At 44.2% G+C, this 19544-nt stretch overlaps 1 protein-coding gene across 1 annotated transcript in view; it reads right to left on the reverse strand.

Annotated features, from left to right (window-relative positions):
- Positions 1–18672, reverse strand: part of TGFBR2 (transforming growth factor beta receptor 2) — a 92141-nt gene extending 73469 nt beyond the window's left edge. Inside the window, exon 1 of the mRNA XM_020993186.2 lies at positions 18097–18672. Within this exon, the coding sequence (XP_020848845.1) occupies positions 18097–18190 (94 nt within the window). The 5' untranslated portion in view covers positions 18191–18672. The remainder of the gene's footprint in view (positions 1–18096) is intronic.
- Between the last annotated feature and the right edge of the window lie 872 nt (positions 18673–19544).

Consider the following 19544-nt stretch of genomic DNA (forward strand, 5'->3'; position numbering starts at 1 on the left):
GTTTTCCCAGCAGTTTTTGTCAAATAGTGAGTGAGGTCTTACACCAGGATCTGGAGTCTTTGGATTTATCAAACAGTAGATTACTATAGTCATTTACTACTGCATTGTGTACCTAATCTATTCTACTGATCTACCACTCTGTTTCTTAACCAGTATCAAATAGTTTTGATGATTGCTGCTTTATAATATAATTGTTGTAGACCTGGTACAGCTAAGCCACCGTCTTTTGCATTTTTTTCCCCATTAATTTCCTCGACAGTCTTGTTAAGTCACTTTTTTGTTGTATTCCCTTATTCAGGACTTATTCAAGATAGGCACTCAGTAAAATATTTGTCCAACATAATCCAATTCAACAAATACTGCCTACTGTGTACAAAAAATAACTAGAACACAGGGCACTCTGAGACAAGCCATGAGAGGCTGTCAACAAGGTTCCTAAGAAGAATTAATGGAGGGAGCCTTTGAACTTGACTTTTACGATTGAGATTTCCATGGGCTGAGATAAGAGCAGAGGGAATTTGCAGAATCTGACAGTTCAGAAGGGAATTTGGAGGCCACATAATCCCACCAACGCACAACTGAAAGAATCCCCTTTATACTAGAGCCAACAAATGGTCATTCAGGCTTTGCTTGAAGATCCCCATTGCATGGGTACCCATGACCTCCCAGTGCAGCCCATTTCACTTTGGAAAATTCTAATTATGAGGAAATTTTTCCTCATATTAAACCTAAATCTTCCTCTTGCAAGTGCTATTCATTTTTCCTAGTTCTGCCCTCTGGAGCTAAGCAAAACTGCTCTAATGCCTCTTTTAGAAGACATTTTAAAAAATACTTTAAAAAGACAGAAACTATTCCCCACCTGTCTTCTCTTCTCCAAAGTACATCCCTAGTACTTTTAACTATCCCCTCCCTGGCAAGATCTTACAGCTCTTCACCATCCTGATTGCCCTTCTCTACCATACCAATGGCCTTCCTTTGATAGAGGCAGCTAGGACACAGGGGACAGAGTTCTGGGACTAGAGTTTGGAAGACCTGAATTCAAATCCAGCCTCAGACACTTCCTGGCAAGTCACTTAAGATCGGTTTACCTCAGTCTTCTCATCTGTCAAATGGAGATAACAGCACCTACCTTGCCAAGGTTGTTGTAAGGATCCAGTGGTGGGGTATGGGAGGGGTTTTCGGCAATAGCTTAGGTATGAGATAATAAAGGCGTGTTCGGGGCAGTGGTGGAAGCAGCATATTTGAAAAGCTGAAATCATCTCTTTGTGCTCGTTTCCATTCCCGGTGATTAAGTTCCTTTTGCAAACATACTCAGGGTATTGGGACTTAGAAGAAAACATTTCAGAAAAATTGCGTTTCGTCGCAGACAGGAGGCAAACAATGAAAAGTGGCAACAACCACTTGCAATGGATGGACTACTAATCTGAAAACAAGACAGCCTGGGCAGAAAGTGAAGGGAGGAAGGAGAGAGTCCCGGATTGGGGCCAGAAAAGAAATGTCCAGGATTCAAACCCTGCCTCCAGTACTTACAAGCTGTGAAAAAGGGACAAGATTCGTTTTCCACCTAAAGTATCAACATCAAAAGGTTGCTCTAAGTATGAAGGGACATTGCTTTGGTCAGGCTCTCTATAAACGCTGGCTCTTGTGCCACCTCGCAGGATTACTGTGAGAGTAGAATTAAGAGAAAGGATATGACGGTGTTTCGTCATCCTAGGTCATTCTGGATAGGCAGGATGGTACTATAATAACCCGGGAACAAGGAGGAGGGTTTGGGCAATGGTTATTTCAGCCATCACATCAACAAATGGCATTACCAACAGGCTGACAGTTGGAACTGGCAAGGTCAGAGAAAGAAGGAAAAAACCAATACCCTATGATTTTTTTTTCAAACCACATTACTCCATCTATGGAATAGGGACTAATAAATTTAAAAGACTGAATATAAACAAATTCTTATTAAAAGATGCTCAAATAAGGTGAGTGACAAGGGAAATGGGGAACAGGGGGTCAAAGATTGACTCCATCCAAAAAAATGGCTCATAATGTATTCATTGAACTGATTCATTGAACAAATGTCATTCAGTTCAAATCCACCCTCAGATATTTAATTAGCTGTGTGACCCTGGGGAAGTCACATAATCTATCTCAATTTCCTCACCTGTAAAATGGGATAATAATAGCATCCACTTCATAGGGCTGTTGCTAGGATCAAATGAAGTAAGTGCTTTGCTATCTTTAAAATGCTATATAATGGAAATGTTTTGTATGACTTCACATGTATAATTAGTATCACATTTCTTGCCTTCTCAAGGGATGGGATAAGGACAGGAGAGGGGAAATTTGAACTCAAAATTTTTTTTTAAATGTTTTTAATGTTAAATTGTTTTAAAGGTAATTAGGAAATATTTAATGTAATAAAAAATAAAATTAAAAACTAATGTGCCATATAAATGCTAGCTTTTATTATTAATAAATGCTTGTTGTTTGACTCTAATACATATACAGGTATACACAAATACCTACATTATATACATATATAATTACATACAATAATATATACAATATACACATATTTGCACACATGGCACATAGGTCTACAAACATACATATCACTGTGGTTGTTGACTTGGGGAATATAAAAAATGTCACCTGTGTATGTGCATGTGAATGAGGGGAGGAGGTGGAGGAGAATCAAGGCCCATGAGCTCAGAGTGATGAACTCCCAGTATGGAAATTCTCTCCACTGATCTCGATTTTCAGCTAACCTCAATTTATAGAAGTGATCTGGTACCCCAAGCTGAAGTGACTTCCTGCCCCAGGTTATACATGCCAATATCGTGTATGTCAGAACTCAAATCCAGGCCTTACTTCTATCCAAGATGCTTCACGTGTGGCTATAGTGGAACCTGATCTGAGCCTTAAGAAATGGGGAAGATTTGTATCAAAGAATCAGCTTATAAAGTGGACTCATTTAGGACAGTGTATAACCCACCCACTTGCTTCATGGGGCATCTTTCTCCTGATGACCTTCCTGGCAGCTTTGCACAGCTGAGACTCAACAAAGCTGTTGATTCACAACTCATAAGGAATTGGGAAAACCCTGCATAAATAAATCTGAGAGGAAAAATTCCTGCATTCCACTTACAGAAAGAAGCTTCTCCACTGATCCATTTGAATCATTCTGAATTTACATTCAAGTAGTAACATCTATTTAAGCTATGGGAAAGCTTTGACAACTTATAAGGAGTGCCAGAAAATTAAGAAGTGAGGGAAAAATATGGTTATCGGGGGATGGTGTTGGTGGCGGTAGTGGTAGTAGCAGCAGTAGCCATAATAGTAGTGGTAGTAGTAGTAATAGTAGTATCAATAGCAGCAATAGTAGCAGTAGTGGCAGCAGCAGCAACGGCCATAGTAATATAGCTGGCATTTATATAGCAGTTTACATCTTATCTCCTTGGGTCTTCAAAATAACCATCTGGGGTAGGTGCTATTGTTATCTCCATTTTGCAAATGAGGAAACTGAGGCTACATAAGGTTACATGACTTGCCGAGGGTCACAACCCTCAGTAAGTGTCTGAATCAGGTTTTGAAGTTGCTTCTACGTTCAGCACTTTATCCCTTGCACCATCTAGATGCCAGCAAAGATGTGTGTTATTGGGCAAATGTGACATTAATTTCTTTGAGCTATTAACCTCTCTGAGCCTCAGTTCAGCATCTTAGCCACCTTAGGATAGTAATTTAAACTCAAGGAATCAAAATGCCTGACTTGGAGATCTGAGTGACGTGGGAGAAACCTCTGTGCAAACAGAAATCCTACATCTCCAACACTCCAATCAATTACAGCCTAATTTTTAGAAGGCAAACCTTCAGGTGAATACGTGAAGACAAGGGGAAAGATATAAGCTAAAGGAGAGGAAGTACAGACATGTACCATTAGGAACTTGGGACAAGAGGCAGCAGAGTGATTTTAAATCAGAGCACCTGCAAGGTTGCAAATCCCAACGCAGCCATTGGCGATTTTGGGGTCTACGACTTAACCTCTCTGGGCCTCAGTTTGCTTATCTGTCACAAATGAGGGGTTCAGACTTGCTGATGACTGAAGTTCTCTTTTTCCATCCCCAAGGCTCCTGGTTAGCCAAAATAAGCTAGCATTACAAATTCAACATAAACTATCTGGTGCAATTTGGTGGAAAGACCACCAGAACCAGGGCTCAAATCCATGCTGGTACCTAATATGCACCCCTAGGCAAATATATGGCCTCTCCGAATTCAGTTTTCCCAACAACATACGAGATAGATTGGTCTAAATAATCTCTAACTACATCTCCTTCCAGCTCTAGATCTATAATCCCAGGATCTCTCCAGTTCTCAATCCCATCAAGATTTTAAGAATCATTTTGTGATATTTAGCTTTGGGAATGTTCGCTGGACGGACATAAAATCACAACTCTGAGGTTTCACTTCAGACTCAACAAACTGACATAGGATAGAAAATGACAAATGACAGAAACTCAATGTTGGAGGACATGTGGAAAGAGGCCCACTCCCTCCTTGTTGGTGGGAGAATGAATTGGTCCAACAATTCTGGAACGGAATCTGAAATTAAGAAGTCAAGAAAATGTCCATATCCTTTGACCCAGTGATTTTTCCACTCCTGGATATACACCACCAGGTCATAAAAAACAATTTAAAATAAAAAAGAAAGGTCCCATATTTGGTAAAGTTATTCACCACAGCACTTTTCAGGGCAGTGAAGAAATGGAAACAAAAGAGGTGCCCACTGACTTGGGAATAGAGAAACCCACTGTATTCCATAAATGTGACAGAATGTCACTGCACTATGGGAATGGACAATGACTACAGAGAAAAGAAGTAGAATTCAAAACCATCTCCAACGCTAATGGCAGGAACAGCCACCTTACTCTAGAAGTGAGACTAGCCAAGCCAGGTACCAAAAACGAGCTATAAGGTATCTTGATCACACCTCTTCTTTGCAGAAGTGAGGGGCTAGGGCTGTGGAATACTACACATGAAAGACTTTCTTGACATGGGGAGAGGGAGGTCTGTAAGTTGTAGGAAATCTAAGGGATATAAAAATAAGGTACCTCCAAAATTTCCTTTGAAAATATAAACACTTCTACCAATTCTACAATGATTGTCAACCATCCATGGCACAGCCCTACAGTTTGGGAGGCACTTTCCAGTTGGCATTTACAGGGTGTCTACTCCATGCCATGAACAAGGGCAGAAACGGCACAGTTCCACCCTTCCTCCTCGAGACAGCAGCTTGCCTTTTGGTTGAGTATTTTAAGAAGGTTAAGAAATCTCTGAAAGGGAATAAACACTAGTTATGACCACGCTGGTTTCCCTCTTTGTCTTCACCAAGGTATTCTCAGGGGGCGACTTCCTGTTTTCCTTTGAGATGTTTTTGAAAATTCCAAGAACGCTCTGAAGGACAAAGCCACATTCCTCCCTCTCCCCTGGGAATAACAAATGCCTTAAATTGGTCAATCTTCAAGGATATAGGATTGACTTGGCTCTTCCATGGAGCCCCCTCTTCTTCTTCAACAACATGTGTGGGTCTCGAGTGATTACAGAGCTGCTGTGATTCAAAAATTCATCCCTAGCTGGACAACCTGTTATTGGACGCACTTCTGAAGTTCATCCATTAATTAACTAGGTCAGTCCTTGGAGAACAAACACATAATCATCACGTTATGCAAGGCCTATCTTGGCAGGAACTTGTGCCCCTAATGGGTGCTCCTAGAGGCCAAGGGCTGTTTCATTTGTCCATGTATCCCCAAGCACTTAATATGGTGCTTGGCATACAGTAGGTGCTAAATAAATACTTATTTACTGACTGATCAGCACGGCCTCAAAGAACTCCAAACCCCTTCCCCAACACGAGGAGTCATTAGAGAAGGATGTTGGCAGAGGAAATAACACCTCCTCCATTTGTGACTCATGGACAACGCTTCATGGGATCTTAATCCATGGAATAACAGAGCTATAAAACTACGCAGCAACTGCTACCACTAATAACCAAGTTAAACAAGAAATAAGCAAGCCGAATTTCACTGTTCTAATGCTGTCAGAACCTAAGCTCGATGTGCGAGCTCGCTGATGGTACACGCTGACATCCTACCACCCAACCCACTGGCCTGCTTCCTGCTCCTTGAATCTCTCATCTCCGCACCTTTGCACAGTCTGTTCTCCACTCTTGGAATGCTTTCCTCCTCACCTCTGGTTCCCATCAGTAATAACCCTATTTAGGACAAATACTTCTCTAACACTCACAGGTTTGCAAAGCACTTTACAGAGATTATTTCATTTGATCCTCCCAATAACCCTATGAGGGAGGTTCTATTGTGATCATCACTTTAAAGATGAAGAAATTGTGGCTCAGTGAGATTAAGTGTCTCACTGGCCCAGAGTCACACAGCTTACAAAGCATCTGAGTCAGAAAGGTCCGAGTTTGAATCCTTCTTCAACGTCCAATGCTCTATATACCCTGTATACTTAGACCAAATGCCATCTTCTGCAAGAGGCCACTCAGTCTCCCATTCTAAAGCATTATTCTGGTTATTATTGTTGCATTGTTTCAGTTTCATGGCCCCATTTGTGATTTTCTTGGCAAAGATACTGGAGTGGTTTGCCATTTCCTTCTCCAGCTCATTTTACAGATGAGGAAACTGAGGTAAGTGGGGTCAAGTGACTTGTCCAGGGTCATGCAACCAAGAAGTGTCTGAGATCACATTTGAACTCAGGATTTCCTGACTCCATATCCAGGTCTGCCACTATCTACTGAAAATACAGATATATGCAAGAGAGATACAAGGTAATGGGGAGGAGAGGGGAGGCAAGAAATGTTTTATATAGAGACTGGTGTTTGAGATAGAAGTGTTACGGGCTGTTTCTGAACCCTAGTCTCTCTTGACTATTCTAGAATATGCTTTATGGATTTTTCACTGAGAAATGACCTCTGTCAATTCTTCTTCAGTCTGTTTGCCCTCCAAACTTTCCCCATGGTTTCCCTAGGTCAATGCAAGCATGGCCGCACCATGATTAGTCACCATGCCCCCAGCTGAGAGCCTCCTCCTCTCTGAGGCCCCCATCTTGTTGGTATCTTATAATCATTCACTAAACCTGACTTTGGAGTCAACCACAAATCAGGGGGAGTGTATTTCCAGCTGAGTCACCAAGTCTGGCTCTCCAACTGGGATTCCCAAATAGGGCTTCTCTCCCATGTACCATAAACATGACCTTGGGCAGGGTCCTGGACTTTTCCTCCCAATGGATCTTTCACTGAATCCAAAGGGATCCACACACTTGATTAGACCTGTGAATTTCACAGCTTGGAAAGTACTTGAGAGGTTACGTGGAACAAACAGAGTTAGCCCTGGAGTTAAGACTAGGGTTCAAGATATGCTTCCTATATATAATGGGTGGGACTGTGGTCAAGTCATTTAACCTAAATGACATAGGTATCTCACGAGGCTATGCATTATACAGACTTGTTGTTCCCATCAAACTCTCCATGACCCCATTTGAGGTTTTCTTGGCAAAGATACTGGAGTGGCTTGCCATTTCCTTCTCCAGCTCATTTTACAGATAAGGCAGACAGGGTTGAGTGACTTGCTCAGGGTCACACAGCTAGTAAGTGTCTGAAGTTGATTTTGAACTCAGATACTCCTGACTCCAGCGCCCTCACTCTATCCCCCTGTGCCACCTAGTTGCCCTATTATATAGACAACTGCTGATAAATACAGATAACAAAACAAAACATGTAGACCCCGACCTTAAGGAGTTTATTGTCTACCATGAGGATACAACATTGCTCCAAGTAACCGTCCAGCTGGTCCCATTCATTCTAGAGCTTAGCACAGTGCCTGATACATAGTAGACACTCAAAAAATGTTGAAATGAATCCTCAACATCATCTGCCCCTTCAACCTGAAGACATCAGAGAGGGAATGAAGCATTTATTAAGTGCTAACTGTGTACATACTAGGTATCATTCTATGCCTGAGGTTACAAATACAAAATTGAACACAGTCCCTGTCCTCAGACCTTACGTTGGAATGGGGGGGGGGGGTGACAATAGATACAGGGGAGAACACATGCTCAGGATGTCCCAAAAGTCTTAGTGAAATTTTAAGGTCTCATGGCTTCATAATTTTTAACATTTTAACAGACTGTAGACATGAACTCAGCACTGAAGTCCTGGCACCTGATGCCTTCACAGAGGCTCTAAGCCAAACCCCAAATCAACTGAACACCTCATCTCAGGTGCCAACTCCAGCGGTGAGTATTCTTTAAGTTAATTATCTGAGTAAATGTCATAGCCAGCTACTAGAATGTAAGCTCCTTGGGGCCAGGGGCTGGTATTAGCTTGGTTTTTGACTATCCAGTGCTCAGTTAATGTCTCTCAGTGTGGAAACCCCCTCCATCAACCTAGTTAAGCCCTGAGGCAGTGTCCTAAGGGGGCTAAGCGGAGCATTGGCTAGAGTAGTCCAGAGAAAGGGAAACTTGAGTTCAAATCCTGCCTCAGACACAAGGTCACTGTGTGACCGTGGGAAGTTGCTTAGCTTTTGTTTGTCTCAATTTACTCAACTGTAAAATGAAAATAATAATAGCACCTAGCTTCCAGGGTTGTTATTAGGATCAAATTGAGATACTATCTGTAAAGTGCTTGGTGCTATATGCTAGATATTATTATTGTTGTTGCTGTTGTTGTTGTTAGGGTTTAAGTGACTTGCCAGGGTCACGCCACTAAAAAGTGTTAAAAGATGAGCCAGGAACTCTGGTCTTTCAAGACTCCACTCCAAGACCAGCCATTTCTCCACCATCATTGGTTCGTTATATGCAAATATACATACTTGTTATCTCCAGCTCTCAGCACAGTGCTTTGCACATGGTAAGACCTTTCTAAATGCTTTTTCATTCATTTATTCATTTGGCATTTTGATTGGCGCAGTGGATGGACTCCTGGGACTGGAGTCATGAAGACCTGAGTTCAAAGGTGGCCTCAGACACTTACTAGCTGTGTGAGCCTGGGCAAGTCACTTAGCCCTGTTTGCCTCAGTTTCCTCACGTGTAAAATGAGCTGGAGGAGGAAATGGCCAACCACTCCAGTATCTCTGACAAGAAAACCATACAGATAAAATTGGCGTGCCATGGTCCACAGGGTCACAGAGTCAGACACAACAGAAAAGACTGAACAACAACAAATATTTGTTGAGCTGAACTAATGAAAACAACCGTGTTATTTAGGTGTGCCCCATGAGAAAGCATGGCGTGGGTATGGGTGAAATCACATAAGTGATCAGTTAGGACCCAATGGCTTACATTCCAAAAAAGATTTTTCATTTCACAAAGGAAACGCTGCAGCGTATCCTTTGTGGAGCTGCCTTACATCGGTTAGGAATGGTTCCACTGACAAATGCATTTCTAATACCTTTGTAAAGATCGCCTGGGTTAAAAAGCCCACAAAGACGAGAGATAGGAAAAATGATTTTAATAAGGCGAGAGGAAGAGTCTTATCAAAAAATCAGATTTTAAAGTGTCAAGGAACTGCAGAAAGCCACGCCCACTGATATTCACCAGCAAATACCAACTTGCCTTTCTTCCAACACACCCACCCTCATCATCAATATTTCCTGCTGAGTAAACCCAACAGTTTCTGAGCATTACTCACAGGAATATTTGTAAACATAATTTGTCTGGAAAGGCTCTAGGCAGGCCAGAGGATTCGGTGCCCAGGGATTCAGTCTACATGTGCTGGGCATTGGAATCACGGGATCACTAGAAGGGGCCTTAAGAAATCATTTGGTCCAAACCCCTTACTCTATTGATAAAGAAACTGAAGCCCAGGAAAATCAAGAGATGAACCCTATGCAGGGGGGAGTGAGGTCCACTGGATTATGTCTACTCACTCTAAAGTTCAGGGGCTGCCTCCACTGCTTACCTAAACAGGATCCGAGATTTGGGGCTGACAGAGACCTTAGGGGCCAATCTCATTTTACAAATGAGGAAACTGAGGCATAGAGAGTTTAAGTGACTTGCCCAGGTTTACACATTAAGTGTCTACAGTAGGATTTGAACTCAGGTTTTTCGAGACTTCAGGGGCAGCTAGGTGGTGCAGTGGATACAGCACTGGGCCTGGAATCAAGAAGACTTGAGTTCAAATCCAGCCTCACACACTTATTAGCTGTGTGACTCTGGGCAAGTCACTTAAATCTGTTTGCCTCAGTTTCCTCATGTGTAAAGATGGGCTGGAGAAGGAAATGGCAAACCACTCTGGTATCTTTGCCAGGAAAATCCCAAATGGTGTCAAAGAGAATTGGACAGGATTAAATAACAAAGAACAACATTTCCAGACTTCAAGCCCAGTGCTCGATTCACTGAGCCATTTGGCTGCCTCCAGATCACTAATTCCCAGCTAGTGCTGGTATGGAGTTAGAGCTAGTGAGAGACCATACTTATCTGAAGTTTCTGAAAGCTCAAGTGTTGAGTTATTAGCCTGGAGCAGCTGCTACTCATCTGCAGGAACCCCAGCAGCCTTCCATTGTACCACCCCATACTGGCTCTTTAGCTTTGCATCTAAGTACTGAGTTCCCAAGTCATGCCTCTCCATACGTAAGAAGCCTACCTGGATGACTTCGTCCAAGTCACCTGACTTCCCTGGGTCTGTTTTCTCCTCTATAAAATGAGTAGCTTGGACTAGGTAGATTGCCTCTATGTTTCCTCCCAGCTTTAAATCTACGTTCCTAGAATACTTTCTAGGTGTCCGTGGGCAAGTCATTTAAGCCTCAGTCTTCGTATCTGTAAAATGAAGGGGTCTGGTGCCTTCTGAGCCTAAATCTATGACGACACCTATGGAATCTCAGACAGGTTACTTACCCACTCTGGGCCTCAGTTTCCTTCTTTCTAAAATGAAGGGGACGGGACAAGATCTCCAAGGTCCCTTTAAATATGAATTCTAGGATTCTATAGACAAAAAAAGTCCAGTTTCCTTCCCCCTCACGCAGCTTAAGCCCATTTGGGCATTTACACATGGTTTTGGTCAGGGCTAAATAATATACTTGCAATTTCTCAGCTCCATGAAGTGGCTGCTAGGGGGATATGCATTAGTTAAATCAATTCAACTTTCCTGCCTGCCTGTGTACAAGAGTCTACAACTTCCTGGGAAATAAATCTCACACAAGTTAGCTTTCAGCTCTTAATTTTGAAAAGGCATTCTTGATCAACTTCACCTTGTGGGATTGATAGGCTCCAACATCTGTTGGATAATTTATCAAATGTGTTAGTGAAATTTTTTAAAGGATATCACAGAATTTATAGTTCGAAAGGTTTGAGATCATCTGGTCCAACCCCCTCACCTTACAGATGGGAAAAGTCAGACCCAGAACAGTCAGTCCAAGTACATGAAGCACTGGTGATGCAGGATCAGAAATGGATCTGGAAGAGACATCGGGGCCTATGGATCTGGTCCAAGAAAGTGAGGCCCTGCAAGGCTAAGTGTGTATCCCAAAGTCACACAGGCAGTAAGTAGCAGAAACAAGAGCCAGGATTGAAATCCAGGCAGATATGTAACTAGGGCTGGACGACTGGGGCTTTGCCCTAAGGTGCTGATGGTTCAAAAACTCGTGAGCAGGAAGTGAATTTGGCTACCAGTTCAAGAGCACCTGGTTATCAAATGAGATGTTTGTAGAGTGCTTATTACCACACTTCCCTTTCACTACAGACAATACATTGCCCTGGAAGGTTTGAAAAGGGCATCAGGCTCCCCAGGAAGACCAGGGGAGATTATAGCTTATTATCATCCCTATTTTACAGATAAGGAAACTTAAAAGAGGTCCAGAGATTCTGAAGGTTTTACCAATTCAATTGGACAAAAAGTGAATTAAGCACTAACAAAAGACGAGGGAGACAGAGTGTGTGGGCAGAGGTGTCAGGGAATCAGATTAGAGTCCAGAGAAATTTAAAATTCTAAAGAGGATAGCCATTTCTTTCTAGGGACCTTTAAGGTAATGGATTTGGTGTTTTACATTAGGAGACTTTACCTCAGGAGAATTTAAGCACCCTATTAGGCTCATTGTATATCCAGGGAAGGGGGCAGCTTGGTGGATGGACAGCCAGCCCTGGAGTCAGAAGGACCTGAATTTGAATCAGCCCCCGGAGGCTTACTAGCTGTGTGATCCTGGGCAAGACACTTAGTCCTGTTTTCCTCAGTTTCCTCATCTGTAAAATGAATTAGAGAAGGAAATGGAAAACCACCTCAGTACCTTTGCCAAGAAAACCCCAAATGGGGTCATGAAGAGTCGAATATGACTGAAACAGCTCAGTAACAAAAATATCCAAATATGAAGAGAATCAGGAAACTGAGAACAGTAAAGTGATCTGCCCTAAGTCATATGGCTATTTCCCCAGGGTATTGAAATGGCCAGTTCACATACCTCTCCCCATTCCCTCACAGTCAGTAAGCGTCCTTACACAGAAAGGACTCAAACATGGATGAGCACACTACATGGGGTCAAGAGCTCGATCTTGGTTCTGGCTAGGCCAAGTGTTGGAGAGAAGCCTCTGAACTTCATCTCTACTGGTGGCAGTTGTGCTAATTCACAGTAAGGATCAATGTCTGCGGAAGGGGGGATAAAAACATGTGCCCTTTTTCCCGTGCTCTTCCTCTGCTTCCTAGCTTCATTTCTAAACAGCTCTTGAGTTATCGACTACAAAACAAATTCTCAGCATCTAGAGAAACAGCTTCTTCTCTCAAAAGCCACCCATAATCCTGGCATCTGCTTTCTCACCTCCCACTGATTTCTTAATTTGCCCGGCATTCCAGCCCCTAACCCATTTCTCTAAGAGAAACTGGGTAGATGTAATTCCAAATGGGATCAGGAATGCTGAAAGACCCAGTTCCAATATTTCCCTCTCTCTCTGTCTCTCATTCTGTCTCTCCCTCCTTCCCTCTCTCTCTCTCTCCCTCTCTCTCTCTCTCTCTCTCTCTCTCTCTCTCTCTCTCTCTCTCTCTCTCTCTCTCTCTTCTCTGTGTGTGTGTGTGTGTGTGTGTGTGTGTGTCTCTCTCTCTCTCTCACCCCCACCCCTTCAGATTCTCAATCTAACTGCTCCTCAGTTTCCCTGCCTAGATTTCATCTTTTCCGGTCCCTGGCCTCTCTTTCCTTTAGTCAGTTAATAAGCATTTATTAAGTGGCTACTGTTGGGTAGACACTGTGCTAGTCCAGAGGACGTGAAGAAAGACAAAAGCCAGTTCTTCCTCCCAAGGAGCTCACATTATACCACCTATGTAACAGCTACATAACAACTAAAACCCAACGAGCTGCAAACAGGAGAAAGTAGAGGTGACCCATAGGAGCAAAGCACAGCTCTCTCTACACACACGTTTTAAAAGACTTGCCCAGGGACACACAGCTACTATGGGTCCTTGGAAGGACTCGAATCCAGATTTTCCTGGTTTCAAGGCCAGGTCTCAATCCACTGGACCACGAGACCAAAGGAGCTTCCATGACTCTCTTCTCCCCTAACCCCACCTCTTTTCTATACTTTGTTATTTTTGTTGATGACTCCATCCCACCCCTCAACGGCCCCTAGGTGGCACGGTGGATCGTGTTTACACTCTGGCAAGATTACACACGTGGTTAGGCAAGGGAGACATGCCCCACAGGTATGAATATTTATATATTATATTGTATAATTATATATTTATATGTACTATAATGATATAATATTATATATCAGATTACGAAAATTTATAACTGGCATTAATATAGCACCTACTATGTTCTGGGTACTATGCCAAATGTTTTACGAATATTATCTCATTTGATCCTTGCAACAGTCCTGAGAGGTAAATGTCATTATCCCCATTTTATAGTTGTGAAAATGAGGCACAGAGAGGTTAAGCAACTTGTCCAAAGTCACATATCCCTAAGTGACTGAGGATGGATTTGAATTGAAGTCTTTCTGATTCTAGGTTCATAGCCGCTGTGCCACTGGCTGCCTCTTCAGTCAAGTTTTTCCTACAGAACATTCATGAACGGTGTTCAAGAACATCAACATGGAACACTGGTGGTAAGATTCTGCTCCGAGTTCCAAGTTTTCTTCCTCTTGTAAATAAATGATTAGCAAATCAAAGGAAGAAAATATTTTAAAAACTCTCCCCAAACCAGCTCCCTGTTAAAGAGCATAAAGAAAACTGACAGAAGGGCATGTCTGGGCCCTAGTCTTTCTAAGCTCTAATACTGGCCAAATAAATATGCATTTAGAATGGGTTTAGAAGACGGACAGAACTAGACAATCACCATATCTTTACCAAAAATAAGAAATGAGTGGGGGGAAAGCATCTTGTTCTAGATTCTCTAAATATACAAGTTATGTTATAGATACGAAGGTATTTGAAAAACATTTCAAGTTCTTCTGTGGTAGCTGTTCAGGAAAGGGAAATTTACTAAAGAACAGAGAAGTCAAAAAGATATCTCTTTATGAAACTTGTTCTTAATGGCTGAATCCCCTATTAATCTTCAGATCTCCTAATCAATCCCATAGTTTCAGTACACTGTTTCCTCTGTGAGTGCAGTGGATAGAGTGCCAGGCCTGGAGTCTTAGAGACTTATCTCCCTGAGTTCAAATCCAGCCTCAGACATGTAGTAGCTGTGTAACCCTGGGCAAGTCACTTCACCCTGTTTGCCTCAGTTTCTTCATCTGTAAAGTGAGCTGCAGAAGGAAATGGCAAACCACTCCAGTATCTTTGCCAAGAAAACCTCAAATAGAGTCATGAAGAGTCGAGCACGACTGAACAACCGTCCCCGGTGCAGCTGCCTGTATGAAACACAATTCCACAATCCCCAGCTAACTCACCCTAAATTTAGCATTAAGATTATCTCTAATTTTTCAGTCAGCCAAAAAACATTAATAAGTTCCCATGGTGAGCACCAGGCACTATGCTAAGCACTGAGGATACAAAGAAAGGCAAAAGACAGTCCCTGCCCTCAAGGATGGGGGGGTCCGCAGGCAAACGATTATGTACAAGCAAGCTATGTGCAGGACAAAGGGGAAATACTCGACCTGTGAGCCCCTACAGCTGGTTGCACCGTGTGGGAAAAGTCACCCCACCAACAACAAAAATTTCTAGCGTTACCTGGCTGTTGTTTTAAAATTCACTGTTCAAAGTCTAAGTAGTCATGTTGCAAGCCACACCAAAAATGCAATTAAACAAATAAAATGTACAATTCTATTGCTTTGCTTCTTAGTAAAGTCAGTTTGAGTAAAAAAGATAAAGATCTTACAATATCTCCCTCCTCTCCCCAGCAGTTCAACCATCTGGGTTCCTTAATCCCTCACATATATTAAAATTGTGGCTTTCTGAAAACTGATTAAGGAAAAAAATAAACCACCACTAAGATTTCACCAACATGAGATGATGAAGGCCAAGTTTTAAAATTCACTTCATTACATTTTTGTGTAGGGCTAAAATGGATGCGGCAATGAGCTGAGTCCACTATAGGCTAGTCCTACAAGTGAACCTTGTAAACAAAATGAGTCTCAAATAGTTCGGCATTTCAGACTCCAACTAACCACTCTTCATCACATGCTATCCTTCTCTCATTTACAATGAGGAGACACATTGACCTTAAATTTCCCCATCAGCAGAAATAACTAAGAAATTAACTATGTAACTCTTTTATTATCATCTCCTAAGTCGGGAAGGGGCAGGTAGGTGGTGCAGTGCTGAGGCCTGGAGGCAGGAAAACGTGAGTTCAAACACCTATAGCTGTGTGACCCTGGGCAAGCCACTTTGCCTCAGCTTCCTCGTCTGTAAAAATGAGCTAGAGAAGGAAAAGGCAAACCATTCTAGTATCTTTGCCAAGAAAACTCCAAATGGGGTCATGGAGAGTTAGACACTGGCTAACCAATAATGCAAGGAAGGGTGGGAGGACTACCTAGATGCGTGAAAAGTCCGACACAACTGAAAAATAACTGAACAACAGTAAGTCAGGTGCAGCTCGGGGGGAGAAAAAGAACACATTTTAACAAACCAGCAAAGTTCCAAGAATGCAATGTTGACATTTACTAAGCCCCAAACTTAAGATGAATGACAGGACCTAGGGATTTAATTGACGATGCGCTTATATTTCTTTAAATAATAAATCGTTCCCTTGAAACTTCACGTTCAATAATAGGAAAAATCCCCATGTCTGATATTCTGTTTAGTGACTGTTAGTAGCTGGGCCCAATTCTCTAGTCCTTTCACCTACACTCAAGGGCAACTGGGCCTCAGGTGGGTCTGCACCTTCTAACACAGCAGGTGTCAAAGGTGGGGCGCAGTAAAAAAAAAGTCCCTCCACATTCTGTACTTTAGCAAAGTGCTGTGCATAAATGAATATTCATTAGATGTATAAACATTTGGGAACTTCAGGTTCATGGGATCACAGTTTGGACTGGATAGGGCCCTTAGAGCCCATCTTGTCCAACCTCTGCCTTGTTTTACTGAGGAAACTGAGGACCTAAAAAGGATTAGTGACTTGTTCAGGATCATACAAGTTGATGTGGTATTTGAACCCAGGCCCTACGATCCTAGGATAGCTAGGTGACGCACTGAGTGGGTAGTATGTCCAGCCTGAAATCTTAAAAGCCTAATTTCCCCAAGTTCAAAAATCTGGCCTCTGACAGTTACTAGCTGTGAGACCCTGGGCAAATCACTTAATCCTACTTGCCTCAGTTTCCTCATCTGTAAAAATTCGCTGAGGGGCAGCTAGGTGGTGCAGTGAATAGAGAACCAGCCCTGAAGTCAGAAGGACCTGAGTTCAAATGTGACCAAAGACACTTGACACTTACTAGCTGTGTGACCCTGGGCAAGTCACTTAACCCCGACTGCCTCGTCTAAATAAATAAATAAATAATTTTTTAAAAAAAATAGCTGGAGAAGGAAATGGCAAACCACTCCAGTATCTTAGCCAAGAAAACCCCAAATGGGGCCATGAAGAGTTAGACACCTCACTGAACAATAAAAAGGGAGGGGGTACTACCTAGCCCAGTCTAGGACCGAGCCTGGAAACCATTCTTTCCTCCTGGGTTCAGAACCCCTGGGGGCCCACAACAAGCCAGCAAAGAAAGGATCAGCTCACTCTCCGAAACGAAAAGCAAGGTGGTAACCCGGGGACAAGAGAAAATTTGAGAGATCCTAGCCAGGTTCCACCGCCCCAGGGGCCTTCCCCAACTAGGCCCAACTAATTTGTTTACCTATAGCGTCTGTCATTAGAAAGTAAGCTCCGAGAGGGCAGAGGCAGTGCTGGGTAAACTCTCCCGTTACAAACAAGGAGCAAACACAGCCTCAGTCCTCCAGGAGCTCACAAACTAATGCCGTCCTGGGTCGAGGAGAGCAAGGGGACCACATGCAAACAATCGTGCACACGACATGTATACTGGGGAATAGAAACAGTCACATTGGACGCTGGGCGCAGGGGGATACAATATATCTCCTACAAGGTCTGGGCCTTGTGAGTTCACTGTTCTACAAACTGTCTCCCTTATTAGACAGTGAGCTGCTTGAGGGCAGGGACCGTGTCCAGCGAGTAGCTCAGCTCCTAGCACATAGTATGCGCTTAATAAATGTTTGTTGCTTTACTGCCATGGTAAGAACGTAATTTTGATGATGTGATTGGAAAGGGGGCCGGGAGCATCTGAATCCCGACGGTTTCGAGATCTGCGTGTTTTACACACTCAGGAGTCGTGAGCTGCTGGTCCCAGATTCCAGAGCGCGGGGAATCGAGGGTGATACGGCCAGGTGTGTCCCGCGCGGGCTGGGCAGAGGGGCCTAGGACGGGGCTGTTGCGCTCACGGCGCGGTGCCCGCCTAGAGAGAAGCCCAGGCCCGGCGGCAGGCACTGTACAAACTTCCTCGTAAAGTTCCCTCAGCGGAGCCAGGCTTCGCTCAGCCCCGGGGCTCCTCCGCCGGCCGACCAGCCCAACTCGGCCCCGGGACAAACTTCCCCAGTTTCCGCCCCGCGGCAGCTCGGATTGTCAAGCACTTCCCCCCACCTAGTCCGGCACCGTCCCGGGGCCCCGCCGAACTCACCCATCTTCTGGACGTAGGGAGGGATGGTGCTGGCGATGCGCGTCCACAGGAAGAGGAGCAGTAGCCCCGGGCTCCGCAGGAGAGCCCGACTCATGGCCGAGCCCGCTTCGCCTCCGCATAGAGCGGGAGCCGGGCAGCAGCCGGGGCGGGCAAGGAGGAAGAGGAGAAGGAGGAAGGGGTGGAGGAAGGGGAGCCCACTGTACTGGCCCGGCCGCCTCTGCCTAGCTCGCCCCGCTTGGCTCCTGGCGCGCCCTAGCTCCGGCTCTCCTTCCCTGGGCAGATGTGCAGGCCAGATGTATCGTCCGGGCCACGGGTCGGGCTGGGGGCCCCAGAGCCTGGCCGCGGGGCTCGGCTCTTCTGCAGCGGCTCGGCTCGCCCTGTGTGTATGTGTGTGTGTGAGTGTGTGTAGCTGTGTGTGGGGGTATGCGTGCGTGTGACTCACTCAACTTCTCGAGCCTGGGCTGGAGGGGAAACAGGAAATCTTCGCAAACAGCTGGGCAGGACCTCTCTCTGCAGCAGAGGCTGCAGCGCTCTAAGTAGTTCCTTCTGGCTCCCCTCAGCTCTAAGTCCTCACTTGCCTGAGCGTCAATCACTCCCCAGGCCAACCCTTCAGCTTCCCCACCCCCTTCCCACCCTTCACCCTCTCCTACCCACCCACCACACCCACTCTGCGCACTGGCTTGCATGCTTTCAAACTTTCAGGCCTTTGACGATTTTAGCGAAAGGGGGTGACTTTGGAAAGGGTCTGAATTCCAAGAACAGCACTTTAAGCAGGGCCCCTGGCATGCAACTGCAGTGGGAATCTAGGATCCTAAGGATTTTAGAGTTGGAGGGGGGGGCCTTGCAGCCCCTAGCCAGGGCTTCTGATTCTGGGGTCGGTAAACTATTTTTTCCCCTTTCATATATATTCTGATCATGTATATTTTGGTAAAATTGGTTTCCTTTATAATCCTAAGTATTGTGTGCATTTAAAACCGTGAGGGTTAAAAAACAACAACAACCCCTTGAACTGGTCCAAATCCCCAATTTCCTTCATTTTTCAAGTGAGAAAACCTGGGCTGCAGGAAAATTGAGGTGTCTCCCAGGCATTAACTGGAAAAGTCAAAGCTCTGTTTCCAAGGCCAGGCCTCTGTCTCACTGTGCCAGCCCTTCCCTAAATGCCAGAGCTACCCTGACTGATGCCTGGAGAAGAGGCCTTCCCCTGCTCAAACCACAAACATTTATGAAGAGCCCAGTTGTGTACTGGACATCAGAGACACAAAAGCCTAGCTCAACAGTCCCTGCCTTATTATGGCATTTTAGGTCATACAGGGTGTCCCAAAGGCCTTCCTGCAGTTCTGGAGCTAAAGCTTTATTGAGGGAGGGTGCAACAACCCGGTAGACTTGCAGCTGGTCTCTCTGCCTCCAGTGTCTTCCCTCTCCCAGCCATCTTCCACACAGTGGTTTTC

Source organism: Phascolarctos cinereus, unplaced genomic scaffold (genome assembly GCF_003287225.1).
Source record: "Phascolarctos cinereus isolate Bilbo 61053 unplaced genomic scaffold, phaCin_HiC Scaffold_1;HRSCAF=81, whole genome shotgun sequence".
Classification (NCBI taxonomy): Eukaryota; Metazoa; Chordata; class Mammalia; order Diprotodontia; family Phascolarctidae; genus Phascolarctos; species Phascolarctos cinereus.